This window comes from Anopheles ziemanni, chromosome X (assembly GCF_943734765.1).
Source record: "Anopheles ziemanni chromosome X, idAnoZiCoDA_A2_x.2, whole genome shotgun sequence".
NCBI lineage: Eukaryota > Metazoa > Arthropoda > Insecta > Diptera > Culicidae > Anopheles > Anopheles ziemanni.
The window spans coordinates 2,732,920-2,745,175 of record NC_080707.1 but is presented as its reverse complement, the minus strand read 5'-3'; the positions used below and the strand labels follow the sequence as shown (position 1 = coordinate 2,745,175).

The window sequence follows — 12,256 nt, the reverse complement described above, 5'->3', positions numbered from 1 at the left end:
GTCAACCGTGAAAGTTAAATAGTTAGATAGGTAGAAATGAAGCGAAAAGGGAAACATGTTGTGTGTTTTTACCCGCTGGATTAAACTGTTTTATGGGCTTTGCGCAGATGTAAAGCGACCGTTAAAGATAAACGACGACAACGAGAGACGTTAAGGCACGGGCAAAAGGCTTAGGCAGGCGGCGAAGGGAGAGCTAGAGATTAGAGTAAAATTAACCACACATCAATTCGTCGGTGCAGCGGCAGCAGGGTTTGTTGCATTTCTGCACCGTTTCTTTACTTTTCACACATGAGTTGCTTCGCTCGTTTGCGCGTTCGTTTACACCAGTCTCCCCTTTTGATCGCAACCTGTTCCTCTTACTAATCTCGCTCTACTCCGTTCTTTTATGCAGTTCCAAGCGGCTTTTTTTTTGTTTTCTTTCACACAACAAATTAAAACCAAGAAACACAATATTGCAAAAAAAAATAATAAAATCAAACAAAAAAAATAATAAACCCTAGGAATCGACTTCTTTTTTTATTTTGGTTACAACACGGAAACATGGTTTATTTTACTTGCCGAATAGCGTTGGTTGTAGGTTTCCTGAAAATGAACAAACACCGGTAAAGATGCACAACCTCAACACTAGGTCATTCGCTTACTTATGTGTCTATAATATCCCGCGATTGTCTTCACTCATTATGCGATAATATAATTGTCCAGGTTAGTTGGCGAATGTTATAACTGTGTTGCCAATGGGCTTTCCACTGGCAACCAGCTCCAATGCTGCGCCAGCATCGCTTGGCGAAAATATCTAGAACGAGAAGAAAAATAAAGATCCCCACGTTGTTGAATGAGAACATCAAATTGAGGTTGGTTTGAGCTGTCTCACCTGAACGGGTCCTAATGTATGGATGGCTTTATCCTCCACATATGTGGCCAATGTTGCTAGTGTGCGTTGGCCTAGGTCGAGCCCATCCCAGCGAACCTGGCGGCCGCACACCCACGCCACCGCCTTCCGCACTCCCGCGTATCCCGCAAGCACCAAGCGCCTAACGATGCCGTATTCATCGGAAGCCAGGTCCGGCTCGACGGCATCCACCAGCACTCCCCCTTTTGTAAGCAGTTTCTCGAAGAACTTCGCGTTCGTGTCGCGGAGATGGGTTGCGAGGAAGATGTAGTTAAACTTTCCCAATCCGTTCGATTTTTCGATATTGCCGCAGCTATCGAATGCAATCACTTTGGCGCCTGCAGGAGAATACGATAAGAAAGAGAATAGAATGACCTGATGAGCGGAGAATGACCCCGAGCGGAGCAGAGCATACGTACCGAGCTGGTTGACCAGAGCGACGAATTGGGAGGGGCATGTGGCAACCACTCGAGCGCCCCATTTGACGGCCAGCTGCGTTACGATGCAACCCACCGGAGTGTTTGCGCCGTGCACCAGGATCTCTTTGTCGGCGCATGAGCTCCCGGTGAGGCGCTGGGCCTGCATTAGCTGCAGCGCCACCGAGCCGCTGTAGGGCAGGCTGGCCGCGTGCGCGAATTCCAGCCCCGCCGGCATCGACGACAAGCGCGCTTCCGGGACCACGACGAACTCCGCTGCAAGGCCGGGCTCGTACCAGGCGCTCGCGAGCCACACGGCGTCACCCACCTCGAAGCTGCCCTTGTAGCGGCTTCCGATCGCTTCCACCGTTCCGGCGCAGGATCGGCCAAGCACCAGCGGGAGCTCGGGCTCGTGCGACCCGCCGGACGCCAACAGCCGCCGGATGGTCCGCCCGTAACCGAACGACAGCCGGCGATCGATGCGCTGCAGCGAGGCCGCTCGAACGCGCACTAGAACATCGGCGGGCGACCGGTACGACGGTGGCCCGGTCGGGCAGATGGCCAGATTGTCCGGATCACGGAAGGAGTTACACACAATCGCCTTCATGCACGGAGCCGGGGCATACGGCCGTGCAATCCACATGCCGAGCACACAGCCCCCGGCAAGACCGCATCCCACCCCGAACAGCACGACCATTGCCCGGTTCCGGGCGCCTGGAGGAAAGCGACCATAATACAGACCACTTTATGGTTTCAGCGTTCAGGATAGACTCACCTTCATCCCGGAGCTGCGCGCGTATTTCCTCGTACAGCCGGCGTACAGTGGCTTTCAGCTGACGGTAGATGTCGCTGCAGTGCGGACCGGTGATAGTGTTCACTGCCTACGAAAGGAAATAACCCCATCGTTGAAGGATCCTCCTTCGGCAATCGAGACGGTTTGCTACTTACCCGCAATCCCAATCCGTCGCCCAACTCGACGATTCCGACTTTCATTTTCAACCGAAGGAGTAAAGTAAGGACCTCGAAGGATATTAAGGAACTTGCAACAAATTAACTTCCAACCGACGCACGTTCACACGATACCGGCCCGAGACAGAATGACTTGCTTGTCGCGCGAACTACTCGAACCGCTCGAAAAGGCCCAAGCAACGCCTACTGTGTCCGAAAACGGATAAACTTCTCCCGTGTTGTGCAGACTCCGAGTCTCAAGCAACATCAGTGCAATCGAAAAGCGAACAATTTTAGCTGCAATTTAATGTGTGATGACTTGACTTCTTATTGAATCTACGAATAGTTAGATGTGATATTACCGATAGCGCTAAAATTCAATGACACTGTTTAAAGCTGGAGCTGTTACGCTGTGTTTTAATTATTGGCTTGAAAAGCAATATTTGTAGCTCAAACTATACAATAAGGAGCCATATTTAAATTAATCTGCATTTTTCCTTAATGTTATTCCAATGAAAAGTGTTTATTGCCAAACATTTGAGATAGAGTTGGTATTCGAAATAAACTGTACGTTCGTTGGAAAAATTGGCCAATGTTGTGCTTTGTTCGACGAGAAGGAGTTTTAAAATAGTAAATAAATTTAGTGGTGTATATATTCATGTACATGGTTGTGCAACTAGCAGCTCATACATTAGCTTACTTTTTTTTTAAATTTAATTCGTTTACAAACATACTGGAATGATGTAGTAAAGCTGCATGAAAATGAGGTACAACGCAAGCGATACCTGAGCTTGCTTGTGAATAATAATATCACCTGGGTGTTTTCTTTCCACAAACTTGTTCATCACCGCTTATCCTAAAATGATTCGTAAAACGAAATGAAACATTGTTGTTTCTGTTGGAGATCATAAAAAAAACTAAAGAAACACACAGTAGTAGTAAAATGACGCATGGTTATGTGTAATATAATTGTTTTAATAGCATAATGTTAATGGTAATAATAGTATGTTCATCTTTACAGTTGTGGGTGGTTCTTAGAAAATTTAATGTAGTGGTAGAATAGTTGACCCGCTGCTTCGCTTGCGACGGCTGCGACGTAAGAAACCGGCGCTAGCAGGTGCATCCAACGTGCGGTTTAGAACCGCTGTCCGCCATTCTAACATGAGTCAGCCAGCGAAAGCGTGGCCCCAACCGACGACGAGTTTTCGGCAGGAGCGGGGGTCTTTCGTCTCGCCTGGGGTGAGGGGGGTTTTTGTTCGTCGCACTGCGCTGCATCCAGCAGCGTAATCTCGATGGTTTCCGAAGCGAATCGGTAAACCCTAACTGGCCGGTGCCGGTGCCGGTGAAGAGAAATCGGGTGGATTTTTGGCGGCACCACACCGACAGAGCAGCATGAGGGAGGAGGGGCAGCGAGGGAGCAGGGGGTCAGGTTGCCGGAAGCCGGATATTAAATCATCGCATCCTTCGCGCCGCCCCCCTGCGTCGGCATCTCCTCGTACCCCTGCTTCGGTGCCGCCGCCGCCGCCGCTCCTCCTCCCCTTCGGTCTTTCGATTTACTGCTCTTGCTGTGGTGCTTCTTCTTCTGCCCGCCACTGCTGCCCTCCTTGGTTGCCGCCACCGGGTCGTCCTCCGTCATCAGCAGCATCGCATCCCCTCCATCGCGGCCCTTGCCCTTCTTCGATTTTTCCCTGCGGGACGGCTTTTCCGTGGCCAGCAGCTCGTCGCCGGCGTCCTCCTCCTTCGAATCGAGCACCACGAGCGCGTCCTCCTCGTCGGTAGCGGCGCCCTTCTTCGACTTATGCTTCTTCTTGCGCTCCTTGCGCGCCTTCTTCTCGCCGTCGCCGTCCGCCGGGCCGGTTTCATTCTCCGCTCGGCTTTTCACCTTCTTCGACTGGTGCTTGGTGGAGGTGGAGCGCTGTTTCCGTTCGATTGGCCCGTCCGGTTGCGGCCGGTCCGTTTCGCCTTCCCGCTGGTGCGGTTTGGCGCGTGGTTCCACCCGCGCCGTCTGCAGCAGCCCTCCGCCACCACCGGCCGTGACACGCTGCTGGCCGGCGGCGTTCGCCTTCCGTTTGATTTCCCGCGACGAAGGAGCGTCATCATCGAACGGACTGCGGCGGACGAAGGGAAGAGTGGAAGAGTAATTAAATTTGGCAATTACAACAGAAATACTCAAAGCCTGGGCCAGCAAAACACTTACGCATCCAGGTCGATGTCCAACGCCCGGTGGGGATCGTCCGGGTCGTCGTTATTTTTGTCCTCCGAGTCGGAAAGGATCGCACCCTCGGGCAGTTCAATGACCGTGTTGACCACGTGCAGTGGCTTCGGATCTGAACGAATCGGTGTAAAAGAAGAAAAGAAAATGATCGCCATTAGTGCATTCCCCTGTGGACGGACCTGCTTCGCCTCCGCGCGTACCGTCACTTTCCGAATCCGACTCGACGGCGTAGCGTTTTCCCTTCTTGCCGAGCCGCTTGGACGACTTCTTGCCCGAGGAGCTGCGCTTGCCGTCCGCACCGCCACCGTCCTTTGCCGAGCCGCTGCGCCCACCAGCGCGTCCCTCTTTCTTCGACGGTCGGTTGCTTTCCGCTTCCATCAGGTATTTGTCAGATCGTTTCGTGGCTACAATAGAAAAAGTTTGGAGAAGGTGATCGAAAAAAAAATGGTAGACTTTTTGAGTGATGTAATCATAAAAGGCTTGAAAAACGATTTGTTAGCTAAAATTATACTGTAAGCATACTGTAAGCTGTAAACTGAACTGGAAGCAATGTAAAATAAGCTTTTCCCAATCTTAAATTTTAACCTATACCGTTGCTTTTATGAGCCAACTTACAATGTATTTGCAGCGGCACTTCGAGGGCAATCTCCGCGATCGGTATGTCGTCGTAGCCGTCGATGGTGGGACCACCACCACCACCACCACCGTCAGTCGGTTTCTTCATCGGTTGCTTGGCCGGCTTCAGATAGTTGGGATTGTTGGTCTGCTCGAGCAGCCGAGCCTCGCGCATCTGTAGGTAAAGGAGAAGAGCAGGAGGAGAGAGGGCAGTGAGCATCGGGGCTCGGATGGGTTGAGCGAAGCCTACCTTGTTGAGCTCGTCCTGGGTATACTCGATACGCTTGTAAGACGATCGGGTGCCGCCACCGCCGTTCGCCTCCCGTCCCGAAGATTCGGTGAGGAAGAGCGGGAACTTGCCAACGCCACCACCGCGTCCACCACCGCCGCCGCCTCCGTCGTCATCGCTCGAGTTGTCATCGGCACTGCTCGCGTTCGCCGAGTCGGGCGGGGTGTTGATCCACTCGTCCAGGTCGAGCCCTTCGGGCAGCTGCACCTTCCGTTGGGCCTTCGGTGCGACCGGGTTTAGCTCGCTCTCCAGCAGCCCTTGCAATTCGCCCACGAACTGCCGGACGAACTGCCACCGTGGGGTATCGGCCTCCGTCGTGGTGGTGGTGGTGGTGGAGCTGGCATCCGGCTGCGTCTCACCGTCACCGACCACGCCCGGCGATGGATCGTCTAGCGTCAGTTCGATAATGTTGGCGGCGGCAGTCTTCTCTTGCTCAGTGGCGACTGTGGTTGTGTCATCTCCTCCCTGGTCGTCACTGATGTTGTCGCGCAGGAGACGCACGAGGGCGACGACCGAGCTGGCCCTCTCCTGCACCTCGATGTCGGCCGAGCTGAGGAAGTCGCGCAGCCCGACCAGCATCAGCTGGCAGCAGCCGGTCACCTTGGCGAGGTCGGCCGCCCGCTCGGCGCTGCCCAGGAGGAAGGCGAACAGCTTGAGCGCGTTCTGCACGTACACCGCCTGGATGTGGCCGACGACCGGCTTCGGGCGCAGCAGCACCGCCAGCGTGCGCTCCGGCTCGTCCAGGTGCGACGCGAACTCGCCCACGATCCAGGCGGCCGCGTACAGCACCTCCGGCATCGTGCCGTGGGGCGCCCCGGACGCCGGGTAGGTCGCCAGCAGCGACGCCATCTCGTTGACCGCGAACGTGCGCACCGCCTGCACGCGGATCGCCACGTCCAGCAGCTGGGCGGCGATCAAGGCACCGTGGCGCGAGCCCGACTCCAGCAGGATAAGCTCCACCAGCACGGTGAGGTACCACTCGAAGTTGGTCACGTACTGGTACGAGCCTTGCGAGCAGATCTCGATCACCTTGTACAGCAGCTCGTCGCGGTAGGACGAACCCTCGGCGCGCTCCATGTGCCCGAGCAAGCGGCGCACGATCTCCATCAGGTTCTTCTTCGACACCATGCCGTACAGCAGGTCGAGCGCCCGCAGCCGGATCGATTCGTCCTTGTCGTCCAGGCACGCCAGTATCAGATCCTTGTGCGTCTGCACGCTCTTCGGGTGCGTCTTCAGAATCTTCGACATCGCCAGCAGCCCGAGGTACTTCACTGTGTATGTGTGAGACACACGCAACGCGAATCAGTATTGCTACCATGCCAAAACTATACTATGCAACTCACGATTCTGGTCCGAGTCTTCGATCAGGATGCGCAGCTTCTGCACGCACAGCTGTATCGAGGGGCTGTTGTTCGGCATGCCGCTGCTGATGCTTATTAGCACTGCAATCACCGTGTTGATGCACTCGTACAGCAGACTCATCGCGGAGGTGCTGTTTTGGGTGGGGGCGACGAACAAAACAATCCATTAGTACGCACAATTACACTGCTCGCCTAAGGGGAGAGGAAGAGGGAGAGGGCGGGGGTACAACAGGTACAGCTCATCAACAAACAACTACCGGATGTGTGGGGTGGGTGGGTGGATGGGATGATGATGAGGAAGAAGGGATAAAGAAAGCCATCACAATCCATCCAAGCTCCACAATCTCGTTCATTATTGTCTTCATAATTTACCATTCAAAATGAAATAATTCCAATGTTTGTCCACTTTTAGAGAAACTCTCCCCAACGAATGTCTTTTGGCAAACGTAATCAGTCCTCAACGAACCTGGGTTAACATTATATACTCAACATTACTGAAAGGATGCTGGTTATACATTTACCATCAAGAAAAAAAAGCGAAAAATACCTCACGGACGACTCATGTGAAACGAACTCAATCAGGTATAACTTGATTTACAGCAACCAATGTTCTAAATCCAAATGAGAATGGCCATTAGTTTTGTGTGTGTTTATTACTTCAACGATGGCAACGGAAAGAGAGATTTTGGCTGTATCAAAACTATTGTATGTATCAGTAGCTTCAATGTTAGCAAAAGAAAAACAATCACTTATAAATCATCGGTATCGAAATCCAACTCTACAACTGAGACCCAAACGAACGAGATTGCTCTCCCTTGGGGGAGGATTATTACGGCGGCCGTTCGTGAAGTTAAACTGGGGAGGGAGTGATTATAAAAATCGTCTTCTTCATCAACGTGTAGCTTGCCTATGGATTAAATTGGTTAACGGTTCAATTAGCTTTTTTCCTAATCGGGGTTCTAGCGGAGTCAAAGCACCAAACTGGAAGAGAGAGAATAGAAAAGGGAGAAAAAAAACATAGATAAATAGTAGGTACTGCATATTGGGATTGCAAAAAGTGTTGTCCGGGCAGCCGTCGAGCCACAGGCGGTCACGGTTTCTTTTTCACCACATCCTATTCGTATTAATCTATTAAAATTACGTTTACATTATCTGGAATGGAGTAAGGAATGGCACTTGATCTCTCAAACACTTTTGGAGTTGTAAACAATTCATCAACACATCTTTGCATATAGTAAAATAGGAATGGTAACCGTTCGAACCAAAAGCCTAATTAAAAGAATACATCTATGACCAACTATTGAAGGTAGGCATAAAAAACAAAATGTTGGGCTTTAATAAAAAAATTACTCTATTGATAACTTGGTGAATACTCGAAACCCGGCTATTCCACAAGTCGTTTCGTAACGGTGCACCACACAACATTGCGATATTTTGATAAGCGGACACCCCCGTCCCCGGAAAAGATCACGCTTCGTCCCACGTCCTGCATGGAATATGTTTCCGGTTCTAGAACGAAATTACGCCCATGGCCGCTCTATGGGAGCCTAGAGGGAGGAGAAAGACAAGCCTAGTCTAGCGGGTGGGGGGTCGTTTTTTCGTTTTGTTTGCTCGGTGCGAACCTGGAGATTAGCTCGATCAGCGGGTGCGTCAGTTTCTTCCCTAGTGCCGGTTCGATCGCGGTGAGACTCGCAAACTGATTCGAGGGTGAAACAAATCGTTAGCAGGGGGGTAAAATGATTTATCGGAAAACGGTTCGGTTGGCTGAAATAAGATTCGTTTCCGCTGGTTTGTGGAAGCGTAGCTTCATCCGGTTCGGTCGTGGCGAACTCACGAGCGCCCCTCCCGAATCTACCTACCAGTTTGATAATCTTAATCAACATCCAGTTGTTCGTTGAGGTCGTCATCAGCTTGAAGAAGATGGGCGCAAGCGACAGGTAGTTCTTGGGGTTTTTGCGCGCCAGCTCACAGATGACGTTGACCGCCGCCGACTGCACGCTCGGGTCCGGATCCTCCAGCTTCTCCTTGAGCTTCGGGAAGGCGGGCCGGAGCGCTTCCGGATACCGCAGGAACACTTTGTACATCATCAGGACGGATTTCATGCGCAGGTAGGGCTTGGTCGAGCTCATCTGCTCGGAAAACGGGGCCAATGTGAGCGAATTAATTGAGGAAACCAAAGGCAATGCACAAGGTACGTACCAGTGTCATGATCTCGTTGACGAGATCCCGCGACAAATCGGTTGAGATGAAGCAGCTCAGCCCGGACAGGGCGACCCCGGCGTCGTACTGGTTGGTCGAACTGAGATCCTTCCGGATCATGTTCGTCGTCAGCATCAGCAGCTCGCTGTCCGGGTGGAAGCACTGGCTGGCGGCCAGATAGCCGATCCGCTTGCACGTGAACCGGTTCGAGCTCATCACCTCGATGATGTTGAAGCCGGCCCACGAGATGTCGTAGCCGCACATCTGCAGGTAGGTCAGCTTGGCCACCGCATTGCTCTTCACGTTGATGTTGTCCTGCCGCAGCTCCTGCTTGATCTCCTCGATGCACTGGGCGATGTACTTGGCCTGCGAGCGAAACGGAATGAAAAAGCATCGATCAGCCCGGCACAGCACCTTCAGCAGCTCGTTGTTGTCCATCGCGGACGGCAGCGAGTGTGCGTCTGCCGCCATGCCGATGCCTGTCCGGTTTTGCGGCGCGCCTCGTTCCACCCCACTTACCTCGTTATCTTTGTTGTTGCGTATGCCGCGCACCAGATCGGTGAGATTTTTGTCAAACATCCGCTCGAGGTTGCCTTTTACCATTTTCAGTGCCATCGTTTCGTCGCTTCGGTCCAAGATTGGCCCGGACCAATGTCAGCTGTACCGTTGCGTTGCAGCAGCTCGTTGCTAGTTTGATTGCAGCCGGCTCGGTGCGAACAGTGCGAGAGATTCTACGGGCCAAAGAACCCAACTGCGAGCCTCGGAACGGTTGGTTGGAAGGATATTTGATTGTTGGTGATGTGCAAACTGCAGCCAAGTTTTATCTTTTACGCCGTGGCCATACGCCGTCAGCAGAGTGGAGGAGAGAGATACGCCAAGTTTAGCGCTGCACACAACACAGCACACACGGTCACCTGCCCCCGCACAACAGCATGCCGCTTCGGTGTGGCCACTTTTTGCGTGTCTTCCCCTAACGGTTGGCCAAACTGTACGCTGCTTTTCTAGCTACCGAGATGTGCAATCGCTCTTCGCACTCCGTGGCTCGCTGGCGGTCAATAAACCCCTTGCGACCCACTGATGCACACAGGCACGCACGCACACAGCGCACGTCCGTCAGTAGGGCGTGAAGGAAGCAGGGGGAGGTGCAGGTGCAGGGGCGCAGAAGATGGAAAAAAACTCCTTTCCAGCGAACCGCGGGGTCGATATGGTTGCTGATAAATTGGTTTGGCCTTTTCTACACTGGTTGACGAGGACACTTTTCTCGAAGGCAGGGAAGCTACAGACTTTCGGAATGCAGTCACGGATGGCCGTCAGCATTCGCTAGGTGCCTACTGTTCGCTGGTTCCGTACGCCTGCTGCAACGTTATTCGCACCGATAAACATTCAGCCGACGACGTGAAGGGAAATGATGACTGTTCAGTCGAGCAAACTTTCATCGCATTTCCCCGTCCGTGTACGATCACCTAGCTGGAGCGAGTAGGCAGATGTACGGTGGAAGCCCGTCACGCACGGCCGAAGGAGATAGCTGATACCCGCGGACCGCAGACTACAGGAGTTGACATTTGCCGTCAAATAGCTACCTGACATCGTACAACTGTCAGAATCAGGATGACAAACGTAGGGTCAGTGAGAGACTTTTGGCCCTTTTGGCATGTAATCTTGGCCCCCTAGAAAAGAGACCAATTATTACACTCATTTCAAACAAAAATGCCCTCTTAATTTGTTTTTTTGTATTAGCATCGATTTACTCTAGTTAAAGATGGAAACACACTTGAATAATGAATGCTAAATGTATATTAACATGGTTTCATTGACTACAGCTACTACAGGTAATACTTAAAAATAGCATTTTTAGCAAATAGCTAAATTGAAGATTGTAAAACTCAAGATACCAAATGAAAACACTATTTCGTTTGAAATTTTGTTTTACCCGGATGAAATCGGCCCGGTTGACAAAAATTCAAATTTTTTGCAGCTGTCATGTAGTACCAGCAAGTTTTTCCATGGCAGATTGCTGGGACTCTTGTTGGAACTACATAGTACCAGCAACAATGTCAATTTCTGTCAACCGGGGGGTTAATCAATTAGTAGAATAGATAACGCTTTAAATAACTATAACCCCTTTGTTGATTTATTATTAACCATAATCAGAAAAAAATATGGAAAGTTGGTAAATAACGGCTTTAAATTATCTGAAAATATATTTTTTTTAAATTATATTTTAGCATTTTTATGTACAAAAATATCACTATCGTTTTCAAGTTTTTTTTCCGGAAATATCCTGAAAAAATTAGATTTTTAGGAAGAAAATTGAATTTCACAGCTAGAAAACATCCATGCAAGTTTGTAACGAAAACCGCAGATTTTTGTTTAAAAATTTAAAAAACCTAGCATGCAAGTTTTTAAAAAATCAGAAAAAATGCGATCAACTTGCACACATTTTAACGAAAAAGCCGGAAATTTTTGTTCGTGTTTTTCAACGTGTAAATTTCGCGAAAATTGCACGCAACTTGCATGCAAGTTTTGCCCACTTTCTTAAGATTTGCATGCAAGTTTTCCCGGAAGTGCTCCAGAGAAACGTGATTTGACAGCTGTCAAAAATGACATTTGACACCTGTCAAAATTGACAGCTGTCAAAATTGGCATTTGACATTTGACACCTGTCAAATTTGACAGCTGTCAGAATTGACATTTGACAGCTGTCAAAAATGACATTTGACACCTGTCAAATTTGACAGCTGTCAAAATTGACATTTGACATTTGACACCTGTCAAATTTGACAGCTGTCAAAATTGACATTTGACACCTGTCAAAATTGACATTTGACACCTGTCAAAATTGACACCTGTCAAAATTGACAGCTGTCAAAATTGACATTTGACAGCTGTCAAAATTGACATTTGACAGCTGTCAAAATTGACATTTGACAGCTGTCAAAATTGACATTTGACAGCTGTCAAAATTGACATTTGACAGCTGTCAAGTTGACAGCTGTCAAAATTGACATTTGACAGCTGTCAAGTTGACAGCTGTCATCTGTCAAGTTGACAGTTGTCACTTGTCACCTGTCACCTGTCAACTGTCATCTGTCAACCGTCAGCTGTCACCCGTCAGCTGTCACCCGCCAGCTGTCACCCGCCAGCTGTCAACCGATTCGGATGACCGGTTCCCGCCAACCGGCTCGGCCGTTTCCCGCCAACCGCTTCGGCCGTTTCCCGCCAACCGGTTCGGCCGAACCGGTAAAAAATTTGGGTTACCTCCTACGAAACTGGTAATCCTTCGCTCCTGTTACTTTTCGGCCAAAAACCGGATTTTTGTTGGTT

The 12,256-nt window shown here is 50.5% G+C and overlaps 2 protein-coding genes across 2 annotated transcripts; both read right to left on the bottom strand.

Moving 5' to 3' along the window:
- Positions 1-703: 703 nt before the first annotated feature.
- Positions 704-2,298, bottom strand: LOC131290517 (reticulon-4-interacting protein 1 homolog, mitochondrial-like). The gene is made up of 5 exons (XM_058319669.1): positions 2,254-2,298; positions 2,081-2,186; positions 1,309-2,019; positions 872-1,227; positions 704-793 (listed from the first exon to the last, which is right to left on the bottom strand). Exons 1-5 carry the CDS (start codon positions 2,296-2,298, stop codon positions 704-706), a joined length of 1,308 nt encoding a protein of 435 aa, XP_058175652.1.
- Positions 2,299-3,700: 1,402 nt separating this feature from the next.
- On the bottom strand, positions 3,701-10,302 carry LOC131290516 (AP-3 complex subunit delta). Its single transcript, XM_058319668.1, has 10 exons — positions 9,452-10,302; positions 8,933-9,298; positions 8,593-8,862; positions 7,641-7,714; positions 6,716-6,864; positions 5,334-6,643; positions 5,084-5,258; positions 4,669-4,872; positions 4,451-4,580; positions 3,701-4,361 (listed from the first exon to the last, which is right to left on the bottom strand). Exons 1-10 carry the CDS (start codon positions 9,545-9,547, stop codon positions 3,701-3,703), a joined length of 3,435 nt encoding a protein of 1,144 aa, XP_058175651.1. The 5' UTR covers positions 9,548-10,302.
- Between the last annotated feature and the right edge of the window lie 1,954 nt (positions 10,303-12,256).